Raw genomic sequence first — 27,999 nt, forward strand, 5'->3', positions numbered from 1 at the left:
CAATCCAATATCTAACATGAGCATGGAGAGTTTTCCTTGATCGTCTTAGGGCTATAAGATAAAGCCTAAATGCTTTTTTCTATAGTCTTTGCTGCGGAAATTAACTCTGAGCCACTGAACTACTAGTTGTATTCTTACTACAGCTCCTTCACTATGGATAAGATAAAGATGGCCTTCCACATTTAAATAGGGAAAAATACCCATAGGATGTTTCAGTTCCTTACAGCAAGAAGAGAGCGATGCGATTCCAAAGTTGCAGAAAGGCAAGGAAGAGAAGCGCATCGCCAGTATGGACTCATAACTTAAACATGGATGCTAAGAGCTGGGTGACACCAATGCACATGTTCAGCCTTAGGTCCACATTACCTGATCTGGGGCAAGTCATCAGCGTTGCATCACCTGGCCAGCTCAAATAGCCAAAGCAAATGGAAAATACATACGTGAATATGTGAATTATGTTTTGCCGCAGGATAAAAAAAAACCTTTCTGAAAGAGCGTCTTATAATGAAATTCTGATAAATGTGAGATTGCGCAATGAAACAACTGAGCCATATCACTAGAAGTAAGATCTTTACTTTAACGAGGGAGTACTGTCTTGTGACATACAGTTTCTTACATCTGTCTTTCAGGAGTTGTATCCAAAAATGGGAAAGCTAAAGACAGATTATTAAAACATTCATCTGTTGAATATTCAGCTACTTCAGTGATAACGCTTGCAAGTAGACTTTGGAAATATTTGTGCAAACTGTGTTTCAGATCTTAGTACAGATTAAACTTTTTCAAGGGAATTTTGGTTAAATATGGATTGATAGCACAGGAACGGTGAAGGCTATATCCTGACACACAGACTGCTGCTGCATTTCAAGGGCAGTAATTTTGGGGGATGCTACAGCCTCTTCTGGAAAACTTTTCAGAAACATATGAGACAAACTCTGAATTTCTGAAGTCATTAGAAAACTCAGCCCAAAGGTTGAAATTTGGAAGAGGATAAGCATTTGAAAATAATAAATTACCATACGTAGTGTGGACCAGCCTCAGTAAGAAGTGCTACTCTGTGCCTCCTGGTAAGCATAAGCTGGCAACTTGAAATGAGCTCTTTCCTTCCAGCACCCAGCGTTTGGGCCACGTACTATTTGTAATAAGGTTCAGATAATTTCATCCTGCAGCTTGAAGCTGGGAGAGACTACCTGTTTTAGATGTCAAACATAACACTTAATTTAAAGGCCGAATGGAAGCTAGTTTCACTTGTTCAGGGGTTTGTAGAAAATATATATATATTTTTTTTACTGACTGTTTGAATAAAACATTTGTTTTTGTAGCAGAAGGCAGATTTTTGTGGAAAAGTTAGTTCTCTTCTAAGGAGAGGAAGTCTATAGGTTGAAAAATCTAAAGCTGTCAAAAGTGTTTCTTGAAGGAATGCTTCAGAGGACATTTTTCAGCTTTTAAATTTACCTGAACTGCTCTTTTATCCCCCTGCCATAGAAAAAAGAAGAGGCTGTAGATTGTCCAAATGAAGAACAATTTCGGTGTTGTAATCTTAAGCTTTTGTTTTGGTTAAAATTCTTGAGGCCTGGGAATAGAATATGCTGGGCCAAATTCCGTGTTTCCCCCTCCACCCCCAAATGTTGAAATGTGTTGTCTGCGATCTCATTAACCAAAGATTTAACCACAACCTTTGCAGCCTTATATTATCAATGAAGCTTTATCTAGTCCAAAGAAGGTGTTTTGAAACCAAAATGTTGTTTTTCCTCTTGAATTAGAAACAATGTTTTTCATGGCTACCAGTATTGGTTCGTTTAAGTGTAACAATAATATTTGATTCTTCTTTTGATTAGCTATTAGGTTTTCTTAGGTTAAATGGGACCAAAGTTCCATAAAATCCTGAAGGACCGTACAAATTGCCAAACAAATATTTTAGCTGCAGTTCAAAATGGTGTGTTTAATTTTCTTGTAATATCAGAATAAAAGATTAAGATGTATGACTAAGTATAATTATTAAATTTTATAAACTAGGAAGAAAGGTTTAGTTTCAGAGACTGTTGCTTAAAGTGAATATTTTGGTGTGTTTCGGATTATAAAGTATCTTGTTTTAATGCAGTATCCTGTATGGCATTACTTAAAAGTTGGAAATATACTTTCTAATTAATTTCTTAAATTACACATTAATTCCTGTAGAAAACATATTCAGAAGGTCAAACATTAAATCTAGAAATATCAGTTGTATATGTGTCCCTTTGAAAAAGGGAACCTGTGTGACTGCTGTTATGACACCAAACCACACTAGTTTTTTAGAAATCCTAGTTGATGAGAGGGAAATGGTTTCAGTTCATACATATTTAAGATCTGTAGTGTTTCTCATAAGAATTGATTTTCATCCTTTTTCATTTTGCCTCTTTGTGCTATATTTTACTTTTTTATTGATACTAATTCTGGAAGGTTGTTGGTTTTTTTTTTTTAACTTGTAGATAAGGTAAGTTATAAGGATTAAGTGTAGGAGAAAGGAAATGTGTATGTCATGAGAACAGCCCAAGTTTGGAGTGACAGGGAGAATATACTCAGAGCTCTAATTGGACATTTCACTCTGTCATTATAAAGCTGTTTTGGAGGAAAAGTTCATTTTATAACTTGGTCTTTTAAACTAGTATATCTGAACACTTGTTCCGATGTCATCACTCCTAATTTGGAGCAGGGGAGGGATCTCTAAATGGTGGGTCATGATCTTATCAGGACTTTTTTTGCCATCCAAGCTCGATGTATCAAGAAATACTTTTGCTTAAATAGAATGTTATGCTCTATGTTTGAATACGAAGGTAAGAAGGAGAGAAATAAGCACTGAGCAATTTACTCTTCAAGAGTTTATCAACCATTTTCTGCAATTATCTTTTATGTTAGGAACACTTTACCTAAGTGTTTTACAGAAGGTAAGATATGCAGATCTTAAGGAATTCTCTACACCATTAAGAAGTTATATATTTTGTATTTAATTCACCACTTCATTTTGAAATAATTACTTGTTGCAAAATATCTCTCTGCTGGCAAAGCTAGAATGTCTTCAATTTCTTGTCTAGCTTCTTGGAGTAAGTCTTAAACAGTAACGTAATGTGAGATTTTCACTGAAAGTAATACCAGCAATTTTAAAATAAATTGTTAAATAACTAATCAATTTTCACATTAAAGCAAGACAATATCATTTCACACATCTATATTAAAGGGTTGAGTTGAACTGGAAAAGTATAATCGTTCTAAATGAAAAAGCTTATAGCTTGTTGTATCTGTAACTTTTTTACCAGTTTTAATGACTGTTTGTAATGCATGTTGAACTAGAATAAACATAAATATGCATTGCAAAGGCAAACACCTGCTTCTGTGAGTTGCTCAAATCTGTATATTTTAAAAATACCATCTCTCACAGTAGAAAAAGGATTTAAAAAAAGGGGGGGAGGAACCCAACAAGAAAAAAAGACAAAAACAATTGTAGACCTGCATTTTGCAGAGGCAGATTGTGCAAAACAATGGTTTAAGTGTAATATTTTATTTTCTCTGGAACTCAAGCACTCGAAGTTTATATCTGATCATTTGAGCACTGTGGGATTTTTCTCCTCAGTCTATAGGTCTGATCATCATCTGAACTGCTTTCAAGGAGTAGGAACCTCCCCGGTACTCAGCCCAAAAAATTCCATCCTGATACTTGCTTCTGTAGTGGCCACCTCTGTACCACACTCCGTTGAGGTTGGAATGTGCACACGCGTTATACCACCAACCACCCTTGTGAAAATGAGCACAGTTTCCTGCGGAACAGAGAGAAATAGGTGAACTTCAACACTTGAGGGGAGAAATGATACAGGTTAATGCTTTCATGTTCTGCATTATTCTTGGAAGTTTGAAGCACTTTGGATCCTGTTGTGCTCATGTCAATTGCTGCTTTTACCTAAATTATATATTCTGTAATAAGCATTGCCTGTGGGGAGATTATTAACACAGATGTGCCTAGTGTTCCTTTTTTACTACAGATTTAATGTGACAACTGAAAACTAAGGAGGTGAGCTCTTCTCAGACTACCAGCAGCACTTGTCCATGAGCTGGCATTCAAGGAACTTAAATTATGTACTGTTTAGAAATACTTAAATGGAAGTTATGTCATTTGATACAGTCCCAAGTAGCACTGCGGGCCACAGTTCTGTGAAGACAAAAGTTTAGTAATTGCACCTGTTTTGGTCAGAATATTTCTTTTAGATGATGTGTCCCTTAGTAAGGAGAAGGAAGTGAAGGGGTCTACCCCTTTTCCTAATATTGGTGCATAACTAAACCTGCACACAACTGAAATCCCTTTCATGCTGTTCAGAGGATTTGGTCAGTGGTGATTACTGTTGTGTGGCCACAGCACTGCTGTCTGAGACATCACCTGGAAAGGTGCTCTGACCTCAAAGAATTATGTGCAAGTGATAAGGATGTAATTTAACTAAATACAAAGTTTACTCAAGTGTGCCTGCAGTGAAGATAATAGGATCTGAATTTCTGAACTGTGCAGTGGCTCGAAGGGGGCCTCGTCAATGAGATTTTTATCATTATCTGTTTGAAGCATCTTTCCGTAGAACTGTTTTATCAGAGCTTCCATGGTTTGTGCATCGTATTCTTTGGTTAAAGGTGGTATCACCATGGGTATCTGCTGTATTCACTTCCCCCCTACCTAATAGCTTCCTTACCTGTATACATATCCCTGTCTCTGTCCAGTGTTGTGAATTGTTTTCCGTTGTGCCATATCATGGAATCGCCTGCGTTGCCCTGGTATGTTCCCAAGCGCAGCCTGTAGAATTCGCTCTCGGGCTCCAGGCGGAAGCTGCTGTATTCTGCATAGACTTTCTTATTGCTCCAGTCTTCTAATTCAATCAATAGCCTGTAATTATCCTGATTGGTAAGCATGTAAATATTTTCTAGTCCCAGCCAGTACTCTCCATCAATGTTTCCAAATCCTTTCTGTGCAAAAGAAGATAGGAATGTGATGTTAGCTTACTCGTTCGTCAAAACATTCATCAGCAGGAGTATTATAAACCAAGGGAACTTGGGTACTGGAAGTCTTTTAAGCTTCTGAATGACAGCTCAATCTATGCATTTAAATGCTTTTATTCTGCTGCTCTTAGCCCTTTACTCAGTTGGACTGCTGGCGGTATAAGGTACTACCAGAATCGGTAAAGGCAGCAAAAATAGCTACATCTGTTTTCTGTGATGTCCTCTCCTTTTTGAGGTAGAGAGAATACGGGAGGGAGCTGAAGCAATATTTTCCATGGTACGCTAAAGGGGATCTGTAAGAATGTGTGAATAATGAAATATAAGGCGGTATGGTTTAGGGTGGAAAAGATATTTATAGATTAACAATCTTGGTGTTCAGACTGAATACCTTTTTGTTGCCTTTTGTATACCAAATGTTGTTTTTATTATAATCAGGTAATTTGTCTGTAGTCTTCACTAGATTTATTAGAAGTGAAATCTAAAGGCATTTTTCCTGTTGAATTGTGGATTGCCAGTATGGTAACGGTGAAGTGGTATTTTATGCCTACTGTCTCTTGTCCCTGAGAAAAACCACTGCTGTTAATGTTTGTAGTTACAGCTGAAGTAGGTATTTACATCACCTAATGTAAGTGGTATCTATTAGGCTTTGCAGTTTGAGGTCTTCCTGCCCTCCTTGCTCTGGCCACTGATTGTGTCGGACCTACAGCTCATTTCCTGCAGTGAATCACTTTGGAGGGAAACCTCCCTCTCTCCCCCCAGTAAGTAAACACTCCAGGCTCCTGACTCAAGCTTCAATTTCATGAGTGTCTTAAGCCAATCTAGGATCGTGCTGCTGCCAAAAATGGTAGTGTTGCTTTTCTCCTGGCTCCTGGCCACATTTGCAATGCGTCCCTCGCATCAATGCTGAGGCTGGGCAGCCACACAGATCGGCAGAGAAGTGGAAATGTGGGAAAGGGAGAAAGGAATAAGCCACCCCTTTTGCCAGGGATGCAGTCTTCGGTTTGCCAAAGTCGCTCACAGAAGTGTGCCTTTAGGTACTTGAAGTAAGGCAATAGCTGTGAACTCCTTAACTACCTTATCACATAAGTGAGTTTGTACTTAAAAAGTAGTAAAGACTTTGAACAGTTACTAAGGATAACCTTTAAATGATTAAATTCCAAGAATGTAGAAGTGAAAATCCTTGCAGTAAACTTTTTGTTGTTGCCTTTGTATATATAATATTGATTGAGTTAAATGTGGCTCAGTTCTCTCTTCAGTTACAGAGCACACTGTAACTGTGGATCCATTTAAAGTGATCACAGTATCAGAGGGAAAAAGTGTCCTGTATGTGTGAAGTCAAAGCATAGTTACTATATAAAAAGGAAAAAAAAAAAACCTCACTGACTTTTTTTTTCCACATTTCCTGCCTAGCATGTAATTATTCCAAAGCAGCCTGCAGTTGCTGCCTTAGACATTACGCCTGCTAGTTTTGTGATCCAAAATATCTCTAAAGGCCTTCAAGCAAGTTAAACATACGCATAACTTTGAGCACGAGTCGTCCCACTGAAGTTTGGACTCCAAAGTTAAACTGTACAAAGCAGAGCTGAGCTCAGGATATATACACAAGAATGTTTCTTTTTACCAGCCCTGCATCTTCAAGAGATTTCAAAGCTAATTCTTTAAGGTGGAGGTGGTTTCCTTTAATTCATTATTAAGAACATTCTTATGTTGAGGCTCTGATCCTGCAAAACTGTTAGTGTGCTTCAATGAATAATTCCACTGGCTGAGACTACTTATTCACAGGGGAGAAAATTCAGCTTTTCAAGTACTGTACTGTAGCTCTCAGTGTCTTAATAGAAATCATGTGTTTAGTTAGGTCTTTGTAATAAATGACTTCCCAGTCACTGTCTAGAATAACATCTCTCCGCAGTCATGCATTACAAATGCAGAATATTTCGGAGCATAAGTTAAGTAATGCAAAGTAATGCATTTGAGTGAAATATGACATTCCCGCTGAAACATGCCTGTCTCTGAGGGATAGCTGTTTTGCTCATGATATTTTTTTGTTCTGTACGATTCATTTCAATTGTCTAACTTAAGCAACTAACCCTTTATTTCCAGCACTTCAGTATTTACCATTCAGTACAAACATTTGCAATGAACGACTGCATTGGAAATGTTAGCACCCTCTGGATTGCAGTAGGTGACGTAACCACTGCCACACCAAAATGAAGCTGCTGATTTCCTGAATTCCAAAATTTACCTTGTAACTGTCCCAGTTTCTGAAAAAGTTGACAGATCCATCTGTCCTCTTCTGAATAACTGCCCATCCTCCAGGGTCCAAGCTGTTCTCACACCATAACTGCATTGGTTCATTGCTATTTTCAGGCTTGATCATATAAATCCCGCTGTTGGAGTACCCAGCTTCTTTGGCTTGTTGACAGTCTTTGAATGGACCTTTTGGAAAAGAGGTACTGTAAGCTTTCAAGCTCGGCTAAGCAGTACACAAATTGTTGAAGAATATTTTGTGTGTCAGTGAAAGACTTGGAGGTAGTGGGAAGCCAATAATTAAGGTTAAAACTACCATGGAAAACAATATACAATGTTATTGTCTTAGATTAATTGTGTACATATACATTAAAATATATCCATATCTTTTATATATATTTTTTACAAAAACATCAGTTTGCTAAACAGATAATACACTTCACTTATCAACACCCGAGTTTTAACTTTTTATACCATGTCAAAGATGCATGCTCTGACTTTTGATATTCAATTAGTGCATTGCAATTTTCATTAACTATTTTTCTTCTGTACCGCTTTAACAAAAGTTTGATGTAAATTTGCTTCATTGCCCTAGTGCATCCTTTTGAAATTGAAGTTAAAAAAAAAAAAAAAAAAACAGAATCCCCAAACCTTCACACATCTGAATACATGCAAAAGTTTTGGATGGAGAGTTTCTGTAGGAAATACTTATCTTTAAAATTCAAAGTCTACAGATATGGAATTTAGTGAAACGGTGTTTTTATGCTGCATAACTTCTTAGCCTTTAGGTACTTTCCCGTTTCCTGGGTCAGCCTGTTAACTGTAGATAGGAAGCTATAAGGTTCATGTGCTCTCCTTGGGTGATGTGTGTGGATGGCTACTAGTGAAGAAAACTTGTAAGCAGTGGAGAAGGTTCTTCTGAGCAGCTAATAGGGCTCGCTTGCTTCCTTTAAGGGTTACGATTCTGTGACAACACTGTTGCTGACAGCACTGCTTGAAAGGTCTATTTTAGACCATGTGAATACTGGCTTTGCAAACCGTCTTACTATTTACAGAAGAGCATCTAGTCGCTCTGTAAGAAGCAGGCGGCTTACATACCTCTAAAATCTTTGCTTTGCTTTGTCTGCCTTTCAAATTTTTGATTTTTTTCCACCTTTTAGAACAGATTTTATGCCAGTTATTGTTACTTCTGTTGATTTTAAGCAGTTGATTAGAGATCAGTTATTTAGTAATGAAGAGCAGGGTGTGTTCTGGCAGCTTGTTAGTGGTGGATGCCCTAAGTATACTTGAAAATACAAACTTGCTAAATCTGAAAATAATTACCTATTGTTTAACATTTAAAGGCTGATTTTCTCAAACCTGCTTGAAAGCATAGAGGAAACTCATTATCAGTCACAAGAGAAGCTAATGTGCAAGGAAGCATAATGACAGTTGTGATTATTCTTTAATTAAAGTAGAGGTCAGGTGAAAGTGACCCTCCTCGCAGACTGAGGTTCAGTGAGAAAAGCAAACTGAGAGTCCGTGTTTTTTTAGGATTTGAGGTAGTCAATGCCAATTGCATAAACCTGTAGTTAACAGGAAATCCTGAAAAGATCTCCCATTAGAGTGCAAACAGCTTGCGTGCCTGATGAGGGTGACTCTTCAGAACTGGCCGGGACAGCGCTCCCCATGAGTGCTGCAGGCGCTCAGCCTGCACGGCTGTAAGCACTGCTGCATATTACACTGTCAATATTCGATGATGTTTTTGTCATTTTTACAGTGCAAGCAAGCATGGAATAATAACTTAAAGTAATATGGTAGTTTTGGTTTGAGTGCTTTTTCTCATGTTCATAATTAGAATTTCTATGCAGATTGTGCACATTACAGAGCTTATACAGTGAATATGTAATTCCCTGGGCTTAGTTCTGTCTCGTTCCCTTTTCATGTACTACCTGAAGTGAATTTGGATGCTGTGTAACTAAACAGAGGGGTCGTTCTAAAGTATTAATGTAAAGCAATAATGGCATTAAAGTGAAAATAAACAAGTAATATTTTTTTATAATATTGGCTGAATATTAAGGTTAGCTCAATAGATCTACTATATATTATTTCACGTGATTTCCTCTGGAGGAGGAATTGTGGACTTGCTTTTCCATGAGAGACCCAAGCAGATGTTGGAGTGTTTTTAAGTAGCTTTTGAGGCAGACAAAATTGTACTAATCTGTTTATATAACAGACTTTGATCACTTCTAAAACTCAGCTGGCATTAAGGTCACAGGATGCAACTTGTCTGCTTTTTGATGCTCAGATTTGTCTGTGTGCTTAACTTAAGTTGGGATTTGTTGGATTTCCTTATTCTATAGTCTTAAATCTTTTTTGAAAAGCAAGTTCTTTGCTGCATGTAATTGTTCTGAGTTCATGGTATAAGAACTAATCTATTTTTAATTCTTGTTCACGGGAAATGCTGGCACTTGTGAAAGATTCCCCACACTGTTGGTCTGAGTGGACACTCTGGCTAATTAAAAAAAAAAAAAAGAATAACTGTGTAATTTTCCTATTTAAAATGTAATTAGATATGTGATCTTTGTTGCTATGTGAGTAGTACGTAAATGCAGTATTACCAGAAAGTGTGGCTTTTATGTCCAAAATTTCCAAGTTGAGAGGGTCTACTAGGTGGTTCTCAGCCCACAGATGGTCAGTGTGTGCCAGGTAAACACATGCGTTAGTACACTGCGGCCATGTGAAATAACAGCACACGAAGTGAGCTGGGAGAGGCTGTGTCAGCAAGCTTTTAGTGACCCTTACAAAGACTGAGAAAGTGATGCAGAAATGCAGCCGTGTGTTCTCTTACGTCGTCTGTCCGTGTCCCGCCACCCCACCGCGGCACTTAATTCTGCTCAGCTACTGGAGTTAAATGCTGCCGTAATCACATAGAACAACGGTATTAATACTCACGGCTGTTTAGTTTTAAGAGTCTGTTCAGAACTACTTATCTTCAGTAGTGTTTCAGGACCAAATTTATAATGGCTTTAGGAACTCCTTTTTTTCTAATCTAAGGAAGTAAACTGAACGTGGTCTGATGTTAAAACTTTGTTAGATACGTAAGGAACAGGTATCTCAAATGCATATCTAATCTTTTATAACAGTCTGGAGAAGACCCTGAGACAAGACTGGCTTTTTGGTTTTGGTTTTTAATGAGTTTGAAGTTCAGGTTCTTTGAGAAGATGACCTAACTGTTAACTATTTCACTTTGAAAGTTGTGTTACACCTATAATGATTTGGTGCAAGTCATATTTTACCATAAACTAGATGCTAGAGAGGAATAGTAATGAAATATTTGAATTTGGAAGCTTAGGACTGAATCCTAATTTAAGATGACAAAGACTATCTTAGGCAAATAGTAGAGGAACTAGGCTTGTTAATTGTAAGCTTCACAGAAAAGACTTTGGGGGCAGCAGTAAAAGAAAATTCCAAAATAAAACTGGGCATTTAAAAAAAATACACTGTTAGCTGAGCTATACTGGCAGCAGAGTGGGTTCCTTGTGTGGAACTGTCAAGTACGCCTTCCTACCTGCAGTTACACTTTGAACCTAGGGGCACTAATCTTGGTACATTGGCTATTATTCCAGTGATTAAGACAACTATGAAAATTAGAATTTGCCCATTCACAGGAACACTTTTTTCCTCCACTCTTAGAGTAACTTTTATGCAAATTAAACAAAATACTTTTCCTAAAACAAGACCTCATCTTTCTGTTCCCCCTATATTTTGAATTTTACTCCCAACCCACACTTTTAAGATGCATGTTGACCCCTTTGTAAACTTCTGGTGTGCGCAAGTATTTGTAAGGTAAAATTTCTTCAAAAACGGTAGGAGAAATAGCAGGGATTGTTGATCTAGTTGTTCTGTCATAATCAAGTCTTTGACAATCCTGTTTCTAATAGGGACTGTTTGATTTTCATTCGTCTTATTTGACATCTTTAAGTTATAAATAGTCATTATCTTTTAACTGGAAACTTCATTTTTCAATAGCATAGACCATTTTGCTTCTGTACTCCATTAAGCGTGTTTATCTTAATTTCAAACCTCAGAGGTAACGAGACATTGTCTTGCAGTTTATGATAAATTGTGTGTGTGTTATAATGATTGATGCTCTGCCAGCTGCAGTAATTCTCAGCCCTCGTTTTCCCAAGACACTGCAAGAAACACTTCTGAAACTTCCAACTCAAGACTTAAATATTAATAAAGGAAGTTGAATATTGGTAAAATTGCCTGAGATTCCTTTGTGTTTCCTTGCAAATATGGATGCAAAATCTGAACTTTAAGGGGTGGGAAGAGGGAGTGAAAACTGTGATGGATACTTCAGAGGGAAAATATTTAGTGCTGTTACTTCACTGTATGTAGAACAAACATATATGAAGAGAGAAAAAGATGCATTTTAAACAAAACTCTGAAGAATGAGTTTCCTGGGAAACAGGAAATCACTGTTTTTTAGAATTGTACTTTTGCTGTCTGACCAGACATTAATGTAATGTTTTTATTTTCAGCAGTTTCCTTTGTGTCATGATGTGTGATTTAAATTCTCATGACATCTGGCATTTTAGTTGGGCTCATGCCTGAATTTTTTGCAGACCCTGAATAAAAATAATTGCTCTTTACATCAGCAACTAGTTGCTTGTAATGTTGTATAACAGGCACAACTGTGTGCCTTCACCTTAGGAACCAAGAAGACTTTCCAACTGTGACTAAAGGCAATTTAAAAAATAAAAGGCTTTTGCTATGTAATCTAACAAAAGCAAGAGCAGAGATGGTTACTTGAAAAGTATGAGTATGAGAAAAATATGATAAATCTAAGGATTCAGAAAAACAAGTCATAATTCTGTCAAACTTTTGAGAATCGTGATCCCATTCAGGGATTCTGTTGGGGAGTTTAACTGGGAAAGAAATTAATTTTCTCCTCGTCACTAGTTTTATTTCTAGTACTAAATGAATCTGTGCAGTGACCTGAGAAGTGCAACTCATGAGAATGTGATACAGTCTTCTGAATGTATTTTCATAATATTTATGGTATTAATTTAACTCACTTCCCCTACCAATATCAAATTACTGAGAATGTAGTTACTCATTTTAAATGTTCAAAGTTGGGTGCATCTAATTAGATCAGCCGTTACTGAATTACCCATTCAAACTTACTTTGCTCTCTTGAGTATTTCAACTAAACAATAAATAAATTTAAAAAAGCCTTGCATCATTGTGTTGGTGGGTTTAGATCTCAATTTTAAAACAGTTTAGAGTAAGATTACAATTCTTGTAACATGAATTACTTCTGGCAAATGTACATGTGTAGCTATCAAGGGCAACTATTTAAAATTACTTCAGTTGTTTAATATGAATTAGCTTCTCTTGCATTCACTGTTGCCAAATACTGTAACATATAGCTAATAGGCATCTTCAAAGAAACAGTGGTAAAAAGCATATGCTAAAACTGAATATTCATTCCCATAACTTCAACTCAGCTGTTGAAGTTATAGTATGAAAACAAACAGTAACTTGTGAATGAAAGTTATAAGTTCTTCAGACTGAATTTTTGAGCATCAGCTATTTCCTCAGATTCGTCCCATGCAACAATAGCTTAAGAACTAGACTATTTGGGAAACTTAAACCTAATGCTTTCTTGGGGGGAATGGAGGGAGAAAATCACAGTCAAGGGAAAGGGCTAGCTGTGCCAGGTACTTTTATTCTTTGTTCTAGTTGCATGGTCAAGACGGTTTTTCTCTGAAATACAGAAATCTCGGGTTAGATAAGTAGTGATAGGTGACTCACCTTCATTAATTAAAGCTAGTGGTGGAACTCTGAGAGGACTTTTTGTAGGAGAAGTAGCTGGATCAGGTGGTGGTCTTACATCTCTGTCTCTAGGATAACCTGGGTCTCGCTGTATCTCATTACCTCCCAGAAGAACGGGAGGATATGGCTGACTGTTGGGAATGTGCTGTGGCACCACTTGAACAAGAGGTGGAGACCCGTGGGTGTCCTGTCGGGAGAAGATTCTCAAGCACTGCTCTTCCAATAGAGAGATAGTCACAGACTGATTATTTACAAGATCAGTTAGTGCTGCATACTTTACTTCAAGCTCCTTGTATTTTGTTGCCATCTTCAACATTTCTGTTGTAACATTAAGGACTTTGTTTTCCAGTTGGGAAAGCTCAAGTGAGTTATCACGCTTTCTAATTATCTCATGCAAGAGTTGCATATAGAGTTGAGTGACCCGAGAGTTCATATTACGACTTTCTTTCCTCAGTAATTTTACTTCGTTCACAATGTTTCCATCCACGTCCACCACCAGTTGCAATGTATCAATCTCCCGCTTTTGCTTGGACAGCACATCCTTCAAGTTTTCTATGTCCATTCTTGTGACTTCATCTTTTCTGTTACCAGTACCTGGTCCATTGGTGTTCACACAAATTGGCCCTGTAATTTTTTGTTCTGGGACCAAGAATGTGTAACCACACTTCTTTCCTTCCTCTCCACTGTCTGCTGAACGAGGGTGCCTCCGCTGAGATGTTTTATTAAGCTTAGAGCGTTCTGTACACCGTCCGATAGACAACAGGAGGAACAGTAGTACACCCAAAGTCCATTTAAATATCTTCATTTTCAAGCAAGTATGATGACTTTCAGAAGAGACTATTGAACAGATAGAAGATAAAATAATTAATTTCAGATTTCGTTATATCAAACACTATTCTGGAGTAAAGCACTTATTTGCATTTGAGCTATAACTAAGACTAAACTGCCTAAAGTGATGGGGTTTGCCATGCTACATATGTGTAGACAAGTCTTCGGAGTCTGTTATGTGGAGTTAGGTCGCATTAGGTAGCGTTTCAAAGAACAGCTTTCTGTTTTGAGCAGCAAGCCCTGAAAATTTATGTAATGGCTATATTAGAGAATTTGCAATGAATACTTTCAGAAACAATGTTCCTTTTCAGGTTGTGTATTATCTTCAGTTATAAATTTGCCTGCTTAGATCTGTAATCAGTGCAACTAAAGCATGAGGTTATAAAACAGTTCTTGCAGAATATCTTCACGGAATGAAAGTAGAGGGACATAGGTGGCTGATACAGTCTTTTTTTTCTTTTTTTTAGTCCAAATTATAAAAATTAAAATGTTTGATTTGGATTAAACTGGCTTTTCTGCTCCTTTTTTAGGTTTATATATGGGCATATGTATACAAAATGTATGTACTGTATACACATCTATTCACCTATATACACACACGTACATACATTTTTCAAGTTTACTATATGTACATGCACACATACAGTAGACTTGAAAAACATGAAATATATATCTAACCTGTTTTTGGTATTAGTGTTAGATTAGCCTAACATAGTTGTCTTTAATATTGATTAAAATTATATATTCAAGTAACCTTAAGTTTGTAAAGAAGAAAACAAATGATGTGGTTTGCTCAATACTTATGTATCTCTACTTAGCTAACTTCTGAGATGAATGTGTGTTTAAATAGTTGTCATTCCGCTTTCTGATATCTTTATGAGAACATTAATCCTTTTATGATCTCATTTATTTCTCCTTTATGAGATCATTAATCCAAATAACACTGAAGGTGTGTTAATATAAATACCATACTGGAGTGTTTCATTCGCCTTTCCTAGAAAGTAATGTTTTGTTTCTGTTTTTTTCTTAAATATTCTGTGTAAAGAATTAAAATGCAGTGAGGAAAAACTCGAGAATATTTAAGACCTGTTTTTGTCTTTTTTTTGCATATTTGAGATGATAAACAGTGATAGTATTCAAGTCAGAAAAAACTGATTTTCCAGGTTATATTTGCCTGATGCCTTGTAAGCAGATCGCTCTCCTCTTTCCGATATCAGCCTTGATCTGTCCATCCAGCCTACTGGTAGCGGTTGCACAAAACCTTGTGCAGAGGCTAGAGAAAGCTCCCAATTTTCACGCTGTCCCTGCCAAATCCAGGTTAAAGTGCACTTGGCAATCCCGAAGCACTTACGCGGGAGGAGAGGCAGGCTGGTACTGCTGCCTTTGCCCTCAGCTTTACAGGCGATGAGCTGAGGCGGCTTTGGTGTCGGCTCACTACTCGCCGTTCTGTTAGTAGCTTTAACGCTGTTGCTGCGAATGGTATCTAGTCCGCTTCAGAGTAAACGGATCAGATCTTTAGTGTGTGACTCTACTAAGCGCAGCGGTTACCAGCTTCAAAGCGTGCTCTACGTGCAGTCAGCAGCCCTGTCCAGGGATCTTGGCTGAATGCTCTACTGTTGTCTGAAAAATAATTCTTGTTTTGCTGGCAGTTGTATTACAAGTTCTGCTTCTGGGAGGAAGAAGAGGTGTTTGCTCTTAACACATACTGAATATTACTTCTTACTCTGCATAAATAGAGGGAATACGCAGAAGTCTGAGAATATATATTTATATTTAAATACTTATTTCTGTATATTTTATTGTTAGTATGTAATAACTGTTTTGGTGTATGAGCTGCCACTGGTAAATACTGGTAAATAGTTTTTTCAAAAACATTTTGTTTAGGAGTTTTGTTAATATTTGACTGCTAAAGGTACACTTTGTATGAAAAACAGACAAGCATCATTTTTGGGGGAACTAATTGCACAATTTTCTTTAGTAGTTTCAAACATTTAAAATATCCCTTGAGCAGTGCTCAGCTGGAAGTTCATTACACTATGTTTGCACATGAATCATGGTTTTAAAAAAAAAAGGGGGGAGGAAACAGTGCTATGTGTGGTTCCCAACTTGACAAAGAGGAGCTGAGCTAATTGTCTGGACTTTAAAACTTCTTCAGGTCCTCTAAATTATTTTTCAAGATCTTACATGTAGTGTTTTCTAATGCAGAGAAAGTGACTTCATGACACATTTAAGGATGAAACCATAGGGAAAGTCTGGTATTCTAGTGTTTCTGCTCTCACAGTGTATAATAGCTCCTTGGTATCCCCAAAATAACCTGTGTGAACAACCTCTGAATCTCTGGTAGTTATTATTAAAGATCTGATACTGTTGTTTAAATATGGGATGGCTGGGGGAAGAAAATAGCATGTTTAACTCTTTCCTGAAACACACAAAAACTGAGTCTTTCAAAAACAGGTATGTTGCAATGCAGCTCTGTCTGCTCAACTATTCTGCTGCAGTCTGCTTTCCACATTTCTTTTAATGAATTATGTATGGTCATTTCGAATATTTATGCTTATGTGTTAATAAGGGCCATAACTGCTATGGGATAAAGTGGCTGAGGTTCAGGGATCACTTTAGGCAGAGCCGCAGTCTAAAGTCATCACGCAAGCTTAGAGTTGCTTGCGGTGGGACTGGCGAAGTACCCAACTGCTGGCCTTGACAAATAGGCAAGAAAGAAAGTGACTGCAGATACTGTTACTTTAAAATGCAATATTTAACTGTGTGAGCTGTCATATTCTTGAAATTAGCATATGCTGTCACTTCACGTGGTTCTGCCATGTTTCTTTGTCCCTCAGTTTTGTTCCTTATGTTTCTGAAGTGGTGATATTACACACGCTCTGGCGTGCTGATGTTTCACTGCATCTGCAGGAGAACGTTTGGAACTGTTCATGTCAGCACAATAAACCTCATAATCGTTATGTCAGAAATATTCAAGTTGTGGGTAGGGCTTCAAATACCATTTCAAACTTAATACCATTCCTTCTCTTCCTTTTTTCTTGTTTCTTTTCAGACTGATCCTCATACAAAAAACCCCTCTATTTCTGAAATTACTCTGATTTGTTACTTTAAAAAGTGTTATTTAATTGTCAATAAGGAACAAAATTCCACTTAAGAGCGAAGTCAAGCTTTAATATTTTAACTTTCACTGAGAAACTATTATAGCATGGGGTGTATTATCCAAAAAAATAGTGGCTTATTTTAACTATCTAAACAGAAAACTATTTGTTCCTTGTTGAAATGCTGTGACTCTCAGGTCAAGATGTAGAACTCGGAGCCCCACAGCACAGACTAGGATATCTGTTCTTTCTGAGCTGACAAAGACCGCTTCTATCTGGTGGTCTCAGATCTCAACGCATGGTCTCAGTCCCTATCTTTATCCAGAATATTTATTAAAGGAGTATGGTCAAATGATAAATACTAACAGTGCCCTCTTATATAAGCCTGTGTTTCTAAATGCACGCAACAGGAAGAGCTATAGCCAGTTTGTTTAAACAAAAATAAATGATACCACTGAGAATAAAGATGCTTCCATGACATCCATAAACATGATATCAGGTCATTCGCTTTGTTATTGCTGTTATGCAGATTTTCATTTTCTTTTAAAGTTTGTCTAAACAAGTAAAACAAACAAAATTATCCAATAAATTCCACCATCTCTGCCCAGAATAAATATAATCTTTTTCCATTTTTTTTTAGCTTAAAACGGTGTCTGTAACATCAGAACTTCTACTGGGGTGGGGAAACAGTCCTACTATAGGAGAAACGTTCCCATGGATTTTTGATGATACAGCATCTGTGTACTTCTGTAAATTACTTCGCCCTATATAAACAAGCCTTTTTCCAACAAGTCACTCTGCTTTTGGTAAAATAACAGGATTGCTTACATTTGTATTGACTAGAAACCAGGAATAATACAGACTTGGTTTTCTTGGTCAGATGTATAATGTATTGAGCCACAGAATTCTACTTCTCTGGTATTAACAGGAATCTGATTTATTTTAGAAAATGAAATCTAAAAATCTTCAAGTGCTTTCGAAGTAGTCGTTGAAAATGTGTCACTCCTCAACTGAAAGACTGAGAAACTCTCGCTGCAGAAGAGCCTTGTGAAGCTGGTCATACCAGCTGCTCTGCAAACACAGTAAAATGTCCTACCACTTCCAGATTTTTTGTGAAGGTATTTTTATGCAATGCTTAGGGTGTCTTGGCAGCTGGAGGGGTCTTCTAATTTTTTGGAACCCATTTTGGAACCCATTATATTTATTTGCAACATTTTAAGAAGCAGGTACAACAGACTGGGGCATTTTGTGTTTAGAAATGTGTTATTTAGGTGCTCCAGAATTCCCTTTTGGATATTGAAGACATTAAGCATTTGGCAATGTTTGCTATAAGAAGTTTGCTTCATTCATCGGTGTATAAATTTCAAGGACTAAATTAGAGTATGTTATGAACAACAAATTAAAACTTGTAAAACAATAGTGAAAACAATATGAAAGCTGAAAGATTCAGGATTTCCATGCTGTGACCGAAATTCATGTAAAATTTAAATGAAATGGCTTTCCCTCATGCTTCAGATTCTTCTTGTGGTAACAGCGTAACATTAATAGTCCATTGTTTATTTAAAATTATCATTTTGAAATCTGAACTCAAGTTAGAAGACAGCAAAAGAGAAGGAGTTAAATTCTTTCACAGAGACTTTTTTTGCTTTAAAGTTATTGACTCAGCTGTTTTCTTTTGTGAAAGATTTAGGAATTGTTCTAAGTAGTGCTAAGCAAAAGCTTGGGTAGTGATGAATGAGTGGAGCCTGGTGTCCAAAGCACACAAAGTAGATTTCAAATGTTCTTTTTTTTCTGTTTGCTTAGATTATTCCCTTTAATATGGAGAGAAGCACAAAAGGACAGTTTAAAAAAAAAAAAAAAAAAGGCTTAAGTACTTGGAAAGCATCCATTTTTCTGTTTGTCAAGACTGCTTCGGGGTTTTCTCATTCTATAGCTACTAAATTTGAATTAAGCTTGTTCTCTGCAACATTTTCTCTTCAGTGTCACCCCTTCATTCTCTTTTATTGTGCCAGACATTTCTGAGAGTTTGTTAATACAAATACGTAACTTTTATTCTTTTCCATTGTTTTGAATTATTTACTGTATTTTTATTTCAAAGACAGCATGAAGAAAGGCAAACAGTAGAAAACTGGTTTAACTTTGGGGGGGTTTTCTCCCTGTGCTTTTTGTTTTCTGTGTTTTTAAAAAGCTTTCTGGTTTTTAATCTTTGGCTCACAACTGCATCCTTCCCCCTCCCTCCTGCCCCCAAAGAACTGTAACAAAAACTTTATTTTCCCCTTGGCACACTGTTGCTCTGTGTGCTGCATTGCCTGGTTATGAAATACAGCAGTTGTTTGGCTCGTAAACCACTTCAGCCAAAAATGCAACCATGAACCGGCATTGTTTTAAAGTTCCTCTTTATGAATCTATTTAGGAACAAAGTGCTGCTAAATAAAGGTACAGTTAACTCCCCCCTCGTTCCCCAAATTGCTGAAGGAAGGGGTTAGTGTCTGCTTCAGTAATTTCTGTGGGTTTTCACTGCACAATTGCCTGTGATGCAAATTGAGTTTTCTGAACCAATGCATGATTACAGGTTTTCTGGTTGTACAGCTCAGACTACTCTTGAAGATTTTAATCTTTGAAGTCCCTATAAAAAATAATGTTTTAGTTGAGAAGATATACAGCGATTAACTACTACTTAGAGGTGTGCGTTGATTTACTTGGGATTTTTTACAGTGGTTTTAGTGAGGTATCCATTTTCTAGTTCTAGTAATGTTAGGTCTGTGCTCTGACATTGAGTAAAATCCCGGCTTCCCTGAAGTCAAGAGGAGTTTTGGCTCTTGCTTTGCGGTGGGAGCAGAATTGCACTTTATGTTCACAATACCTAAATAATGGGCTTTGCAAAGAATCTCGCAGTGTTAGTTTGCTGTAACCGTGCATAGCGCAAAATCTACAGAAGTTTTACAGCTAAACAGCTAAAACTTGTTCATCTTCACAAGTGAAACGGGTTAGTTCCTGCCCTTATGCAAGTTGCCTTTAATGCTTTCCAAGTTCCCAGAGTCTACCAAATGCCGCAAGGGTGAGTTTTATATTTTAGCTGTCAAGTAGTTGTTAGGCTGAGAGATGGGGCTGCTCATGGATGTATGCACATGATAGTCGTATGTATAATTTGCAAATGGTTCAAAATGCAACTTGCAAGCAAGAATAACTTAACTTACCAGGAAAAAAAATCTTGCAGCTGTTTTGCTTCTGTAGTAGGTGGAAAATCCAGGGACCGACTTGCCTTTTCTTATGCTACCCGATGTTGTGGGCTGTTAATCTGCAGTTGTAGTTGAAAACTGCTTTCGTCTTTCTCCGTTAGATCCAAGCTGCCTTGAGGAACTGGGTTTCTCCATGCGATAACCAAGCTAACTACATCATTTTTACAAAGCAATTAATGTGCCAGTTTATTTTCTTCCAGAGGAGAGAATGCAGCGTTTTACTCTCACGCGCAGAAGCGCACTAAGCAGCTACAGCTGACCCAGATTCCCTATACATCACACTTGGACAGGGGGTTTTTTAAGCAAGCACAGAGCACTTGGGCGTTCAGCCCCCCGATGTCGTCACTGCGAGCCCATGAAACTCCTCCTTCGGATTTCCTCTCCATCCCCGCCAGCGACGGAGGGGGTAGGGAGGCCGCGCACTCATGAACAAGGAAAGATTGTCTGCCCCTCGGAGGGAGGGTACCAGATGGCAACAGGCTGCGCCCGAGTTCAGCAGGCAATTACAAATCAAACATTTTTACTACGGTGCCTAAAGATGCCTTTCAAGTTATTACAGTGCCGGGCTTCATTTAGAAGAAAGATTCTTTCAGGCTGATAAATCTCGATTTGTGTTGCTGGGAATAAAAGGGGCTGCCTGGCTGGATACAACAGGGAAAACGAACCGTTTGCAGGCTCAGTGACTGTTCAGCCGAACGTCGTGTTCAATTCTTGACACTTGCTTAATAAGAAACAGTTCTAGTTGTTAAACTCATGAAGTCCCTGGTCCATGTGGAAAGCATTAAAACTGCACGTGATGGTTTTGGGTAGGTATCAGAATATTCAATAACATCTGATTAGTGTTACAAGTAGCACAAGTCGCAGCGATTACACCTGAAAGGAAATGCAAAATACTGCTGCTAGTTCTGTCCATATTCAGCCAGTACTTGAGCACATCCATTTTAGTTTCATTGATCTCCTCGTTTTCTTCCCAAAGGACACAGCAGTGACATTTGGAAGAACTACCTCTGTAGTCTTTTAACGTTGTCTTAGATTTTATAAAGATGCCTGAAATAATGAATTTTAGAGAACAGCTGTCTACAAAAAGGGTCTTGTCTTAGCTAAAAGAGAAAAGGTACTTTTCAGAATTCTTCAGAAGGATAATCCTACAAATCTGTTAACTTATAAAATCATGTATAATATTGCAGGAGCTTGTTCATAATGAATTTCTCTCATCATAAATAATAAGCATGATTTACCTCTCTCTATGGAAGATTGAGCAGGATTGAGATTTCTTAATGCTTGTTTGGACATTGCTTAGCAAAGTTAGGCTCAGGACAGCTTATGCAGTTGATAGCATTAGAGTATAAATGTGAATAACATTTCTGATCATCCTTTCTATTTTATAATAAACTACTTCTAGCAGAATACAAGATTGAAAAATTTAGTAGTGTATCAGGTCATGTGTAATACCTTTCTATTCACTTTTTTTGTGCCACCTTTCAACCACAAGTATTTTAATTTGTTTCTGTGTGTGTGCGCACACGCGCATGTATGTGTTGACTTTGGAGTGATGCCCAGAGTTTCCCAACTCAGGTTTGAAGAACCTACTGGCTAGGTGCTGAACAAACACAACTGCTGTTCTAGTGAGGTTGTATTAATATTCTTCCACCTGTAAAGCCAAACTTCTTGTTATGACTTTGGTTAAACAAACCTGAGGTAAGAAAAATATAATTAATTTTAGAAATTTCAAGTTACTTCAATAACAGCTTCTTGAAAATATTGTTTAAATTTGGATATTTTAACAGTTGTGTAGGGCTTTCGTATTGTGGAGGATGCAGGGGAAGAAGAGCTTTTCCTTTGTAATGGCAAAGCTGGTTGAGAGATGCTTCATTTATTTGAGACAAGAAATGATCGGACTTTGGGTAAAGTTTTGGAAATGAGTAGAATTCAAATTAAAATAAGCAGTTTATTTACAGCAATAATATGCAAGGAAGAGAACTTTCCTCTCTCCTCTATGTGACTAAAGGACTGACAGAATAGTAAGGCTACGGTGGTGAGCAAAGACATGGGTAGAAGGCTTGAAGAGCTAAATGTAAGCCCGTGGGATTTTAGCTGTTAAAACTATTGTGAACTGCAGAATTCATACCACCTTTCAGTCTAAATGTGCTTTTTGCGTGGATATCATTTTCCATGTTGCTGCAAATGGAGTTTTTTCTCAGTTTCTATTCACTTTGAAAAGCTGCAAATGAGATCGTTCTTCTGTCTGTTTTTGTTTTGCTTTTTGAAACATGCTGAGTTGGAGCAATAGGCAACTTCAGAAACTTATTAGTAATTTTGCTCATGTATTTTAGCATTTTGTGTATAATGTGCTTCATATTTGTCAAGGAAATGATGAATTGGTAGTATGACAAGATCAGGACCATGAGCAGTTGTGCATACCCTCATAATTGCTTTCAGGTTTAGAAACAGTGACGCTGTCAAAGACTAAGATTGTATGTGCCTGGTATGATGCATGAAAAAGACCCTCTTCTTCTCCCGTTCTGACTTGTCGTACACAGAACAAAAGGTTTGGACTCAAACCTAGCTGGACATGTAACATGGCATCTGCAAATACAGCTTAGACAGGGTTGACAAAAATTGAGGGTCAAGTGATTCAAACTGAGTCTCAGACAGGAGTGGTATGGTGGTGTACTTTCCTGTAAGTCCAAGCATAGTTGCTATTTTTCTCTGAAGTGCAGAGGTTCTTGGAGATCTTTTAGAGATTATTTTCCAGGTGCATCAAAAATAACACAGTGAGGCAATGCTGTCATCGATCTCTATGTATATTAGTCAATGAAAGCAAAAATTCCCCAAAATACTGGTAGTTTTTTTGTTTGTTTGTTTTTGGGGGGGTTTTTTTGGTTAATGTGAGACACTAAATAAGGAAATTCTTCATTCTAATTTTTTCAGGTATTTACCTCTCAGACTTGACATATATTGATTCTGCATACCCATCAACAGGGAGCATCCTGGAAAGTGAGCAAAGAACAAATTTAATGAACAACATACTTCGAATTATCTCAGATTTACAGCAGTCCTGTGAATATGGTAAGCTAGCATGTTAATTTTGCAGTATTAAAGAGAGTAACTTTATTAATATTTGTCTTCCATAATACTATCTTAATAAGGCCTGACTCGTTTGAATGCCATAACCACTCTCCCTCAACCACCCCGTCCCCCCAAAGTCTAAAACTTTATTCTGGTATTGTAGGTTATGTTGAAGCATCAGTATGAGGAGACAAAAAAAAATTTTCCTTTTTTTATAGCTCACAAATTCTTGCAGTGTTTTTTTCTGATGAAAAATGTGAAATACATTCTGTTTAATGAAAGTTTTGCTAGTACATAATAAATTTGTATATATTTCATAATTTTATAACTATGATCCTAAAAATAGTAGGATTGCTTTTGGAGTATGCTTTTACTGGAGATAGTAAAATACATAAAACTTGTTTATTGGACATTTATAGTGCTGTTCCTAGAAATTTTTTTCTTCAGAGGTGGTCTCCCTCACAATCCAATTTCTTTCTCTTCTAGTAAAGTTGTAAGGCTGCATTTGTGACAGTGCAGACTGACAGTTAGTGATGGAATGTGGTATTAGCACAGGATTGTGCCTTCACTAAAAGCTCGATATAATGAAAACCTGGGGTGTGAGGGAAAATGTCCTCCGATGCAGTCCTCCAGGTTCCAGGTTTGGAACTTTGGACTGACCAGGGATTCTCGCTTCCTTCTTCCCTCCCCATGCTCTGATAAGCAGAGCAGCCCAAAGTGCTCTGGGGGGGGTCTGTTAATGTAGGAAATGTCAGCTCAATGCATGGTAATGGGTATGAAGGATAAATTTCAACATCAGTAAGGACTGTGGTTCATACCTTTGTATCTCACATGGAAAAGGAAAGGGGTCTGGTTCTGTATAAATAAGTTCTAGAAAATAACTTAGTTCAACTATGAGTGGTACAGTGATAATGGATGTCATCTGTTCTCTAGATATTCCTCTGTTGCCTCATGTCCAAAAATATCTAAACTCAGTTCAGTACATAGAAGAGCTACAAAAGTTTGTAGAAGATGACAATTACAAGTAAGTATGAAATGCTGTAACTGACTCTAATTCTTTAGAAGAAGTAGCTTTTATAACAAGAAGTCTGTCACTTTGTTTCCACTTGCAGCAAGGATTTATGGGTCTCAGATGCATTTATTGCAACTAGAGATGTTGTAGCAGGGTCCTATGCTCAGAAAGGATAATTTTCAACATGATAGATGTCATATTTCCTTCCTCTCTTACATCTGCATCAAGAACTGGCTTCATGTCTGTTTGGTCTGTTGGGTGTACTTAATCTGCAGACCTCTCTGAGTGTTTATTCTTGAAGACTCCATACTTCTAGCTCACATGTAGCACTCAATATTGAGTAAGATATGAATCCCACTATCAGATCTGTTTTATGTCATTTTTTCATCAGAACAAAGTCATCTGTGCATCGGGTCCTGAGTTCTTACCAAGGAGGGCTTGGAGCTTTTGCTTTAAGTCCTAATTTTATATTTTTATCCTTTGAGTAGGATTCACAGGGCGAATCAAATGTAAACACTTGAATTTGAAAAGCAAAGTGTTCTTCCCCTCCCCTTATACCACCCCAAACAGAGGTTTCTACTTCCGTAATTAAAAGGTTGTTATATTAAGTGATTTGGCATTCAGTAAAACTGAGGGCTGGACATCTCTAATGAGAGACAGGAACAAGCCTGGAGGATGGGAAACCAGCTAAAGCATGTTGCACATGAGGAGAGTTTGTTCCCTGGCTGACCTGCTGGAGGAGGTTCCCACCCGTTCCCATCCTGCCTGCCCTGGAAGTCTGTCGCCGCAGTTGTGTTGAATCGGCTGCTTGTGTAGCTGCATTTTAATGGTGGGAGGGGGAGGCACACTGAAGGAACAGATTATCTTTTGGAAAAACAATAATTTATAAATGGCTTACCATTTAATAGCCCTAATTAGAATTTACTAGATGGCAACAAATAGGCGCCCTTCAGCTTGTGTCAAAGGACAGTTAACAAGGGCTCGAACGTCTGGCTTCCCTTCAAGTGTTACGGTCTTTAAGATTGGTTGGTTGCTCTCTGGAGCACTGTCTCTACATTAATACGTAAGCACCCAGCTTTAACTTTTTGCTGAAGTGTTCTGTAGCCTGCTTTTGAAAGTACCGCTTGCTTATTACTGGGAGTAAAGCTCTGTGGTTAGGCATTTGAAGAAGCAAAAAAGTTACTTAACTGCAGTGTTTGGCTCATCATGGTATATAGTTTTCATGAATTTCACAGTCCACCTTCCTCCTTCACTAGTTGGGAATCTATAGTAGCGGGAATTGTATTGCTGAAGGGGCTACAGTCACTTCACGCTATACAACCCAAGTTTTGATAGCTGGGAAATGGAGACAGTTGCATGTAACGCAGTGGCAGGACTACTATTCAGAAAGTCTGATTTTACGCTTAGAGTTATGTAGGTCCCCAAACTGAAATATGTATGGGGACAGAGTATATTTTGAAGAACCATTGTTACCATAAGAGAACAATTTACTTATCTCCTAAGGTGTCTGTGAAAAGGCTGAAGTTAGAAAACCATCACTGTGACTTGAATTCCTGTTTTCTCTTGCTAAGGAATTTTATTTAAGAACATTAAACTTTAAAGGTGTCATGCATCTGTGCTAAACAGCCTGGGAATGAGAGGGGGAGGAGCTGTCAAAATTTAAGCTTTTTCTCCTGAGAGTTGAATAGATGCTTTTCTAAACTTGCTAATTTCCAAGATTCTAGTTCTGCAATTTGAGCTAACAAGGCACTCTTTTTTTTGAGGTTATCTGGTGAGCAATGTGTCCCCTTTGCAGCACTAATGGAGACACCTTTGAAAAGTGCTGAACTGTTTTAGAAAAAGCTTGAATGATTGACCCAGTCAAGTTGATTATACGTTTTCCAAAACCCCTAGGAAGGATTTTGCTTCCTTAGGATAGTAACAGCAACAGAAGGCTTGGCCATGCACACTTGTGCACATGCTTTCATTACTTTACTGAAAAGTTCAAAATACAAAATGTAGTAAATATAAATGTTTTTATCAAGATGGTGGGCAGTTGCTTGGTTTTCAGTCTTGTCAGTTGTTTTGCTAGGGTGGAGATAACTTCCCCGAGTCCCATGGAACTGCTGGTGGTCCCAGGGCCGTGCGGCCCCAGCTCATGTGTGGCTGCGTGTTCCCTAGAGGCTGGTGCCAGTGCAGACCTTCTCCTCTTCCTTAGCTCCTTACACAGCACGACTTCTGCCCCAGCTTGGTACCAGCTCATAGCGAGCTTTCGCTTAGAGAGAGAGGGGGCAACTGGTGACTGTTTGGCTGTGGCCACACGTTGCTGCTTGCGGCTGCCTGTGTCAGCTGCCTGGTTACCTGACACAGAAGAGGCTGAAGTACTATTCTGTGGCCAAGGTTTTGTTAGAGAGTCTGGTCCTCCCATAGCATAATGCTGCAAACCTGTCCTGCTCCATGTGATCCAAAGCAATAGATTCATTTGCTGTGCTATGCCTTAGCATGGGATTTTTCTGAAGCTTGGGCCCTGCTGCAGCAGTGTTTTTTCCACCCAAAAGAAAATAGAAAGGTTGGGAATGCTATGTACTAAAGATAGTAACTGTGCAAGTTTTATATTAACTTCATGACGTTTCTTGCAATTATAGAAACAAGAAGCTTTCAATTGTAAATCAAAAAACTTTTAGTATTCAAAAAATGTACTTTTATATCCTTTTATTTCCTGATAAAGTAATTTTTAATGCTTCTTTAATGCAGACTTTCATTAAAGATAGAACCAGGGACCAGCACCCCACATTCTGCTGCTTCCAGAGAAGATTTAGTAGGTAAATGCTTAACTATGAGAAGACTTCAGATGGTCAAATACTTTATTTTTGAGTTGTGAACATGGAAGATACTTGTCTGAGGATAGTAAAGAGGTGTGAAGTGTAAACACTGTATATTGGTAATAAAAACTCTAAAGCTGATCTCTAAAGAGATTTTTTTTCAAGGAATTGGATCAGGTTTTTTAGGTTCTTGTATGTATTGTTGCACTAACTTGTTAATGTTGTTTGGTGTGAAGTTATTAAATACTTATGCTTTGCTGTGTCTAGACAGAACAGCTTCATCTAAACCTCTTCTCAGAATAATATATTTCCAAAGACGTACATTGTTTCTGATCTATATCTGAAGTGGTTGAAGGTAGGAGTTTCAAAATGTGAGGATCAATAGGATGTGTTGAATGTCAGTGTGGCTAATGCAGCAAACTTAAGGACTTTCAAAATCCTTTTAACTAGACGAACTATTTAATAATTTGTTTATTTTTATCCTGTGCAAAAGAAACCAAATACAGTTTTTCTCAATAGCAATATGCATATGGCAGTGAGTTTTAAGGCTACATGGTATCTTTTACAATTTGAGTTTAGGAAGTTATTTGTGCAACTTGCCCACAGTTTTCTTAGAAGTATCTCTGATAGTAATTCTAAGATTATGCAGAAGTAATGTCTCTCTTGTTCCCAGGCTCTGAAGTCGGAGCATCTCCACAAAGTGGACGGAAAAATGTTGCAGCTGAAGGAGCCCTGCTGCCACCAACACCCCCTTCACCTAGGAACTTGATACCGCATGGACATAGGAAATGTCATAGTCTGGGATACAAGTCAGCATTTTATTTAATTTGAAAATCCTAAGCTTTGTGATGCACATTATGTATCATCTTTCAATA

General features: G+C 37.7%; 2 protein-coding genes across 7 annotated transcripts in view; one reads left to right on the plus strand and one right to left on the minus strand.

Annotated features, from left to right (window-relative positions):
* The window catches only part of RALGPS2 (Ral GEF with PH domain and SH3 binding motif 2), a 136,001-nt gene that overhangs the window by 75,946 nt on the left and 32,056 nt on the right, over positions 1-27,999 (plus strand). For 5 of the 6 annotated variants that reach the window (XM_067300593.1, XM_013943251.2, XM_067300590.1 and 2 more), the window contains 4 exons: positions 23,174-23,311; positions 24,245-24,335; positions 27,057-27,124; positions 27,798-27,933. In XM_067300593.1, coding sequence (XP_067156694.1) covers positions 23,174-23,311; positions 24,245-24,335; positions 27,057-27,124; positions 27,798-27,933 — 433 coding nt within the window. The remainder of the gene's footprint in view (positions 1-23,173; positions 23,312-24,244; positions 24,336-27,056; positions 27,125-27,797; positions 27,934-27,999) is intronic. The other variant, XM_067300592.1, reaches the window with a different exon arrangement.
* On the minus strand, positions 554-20,520 carry ANGPTL1 (angiopoietin like 1). The gene is made up of 5 exons (XM_013943252.2): positions 20,201-20,520; positions 13,057-13,914; positions 7,250-7,443; positions 4,704-4,974; positions 554-3,788 (listed from the first exon to the last, which is right to left on the minus strand). The coding sequence occupies exons 2-5, from the start codon at positions 13,880-13,882 to the stop codon at positions 3,601-3,603; spliced, it is 1,479 nt and encodes a 492-aa protein (XP_013798706.2). The 5' UTR covers positions 13,883-13,914; positions 20,201-20,520; the 3' UTR covers positions 554-3,600.

Source organism: Apteryx mantelli, chromosome 8, assembly GCF_036417845.1.
Source record: "Apteryx mantelli isolate bAptMan1 chromosome 8, bAptMan1.hap1, whole genome shotgun sequence".
NCBI lineage: Eukaryota > Metazoa > Chordata > Aves > Apterygiformes > Apterygidae > Apteryx > Apteryx mantelli.

Excerpts from the sequence above, each read along its gene's own strand:
- ANGPTL1 (XM_013943252.2), bottom strand. The coding sequence starts at position 13,882 with ATGAAGATATTTAAATGGACTTTGGGTGTACTACTGTTCCTCCTGTTG. Across the intron at positions 7,444-13,056 it reads ACTAGCTTTAATTAATGAAG|GTCCATTCAAAGACTGTCAA; the intron begins GTGAGTCACCTA and ends CTTTTCCAAAAG. Across the intron at positions 3,789-4,703 it reads AGACAGGGATATGTATACAG|GAAACTGTGCTCATTTTCAC; the intron begins GTAAGGAAGCTA and ends TCTGTTCCGCAG.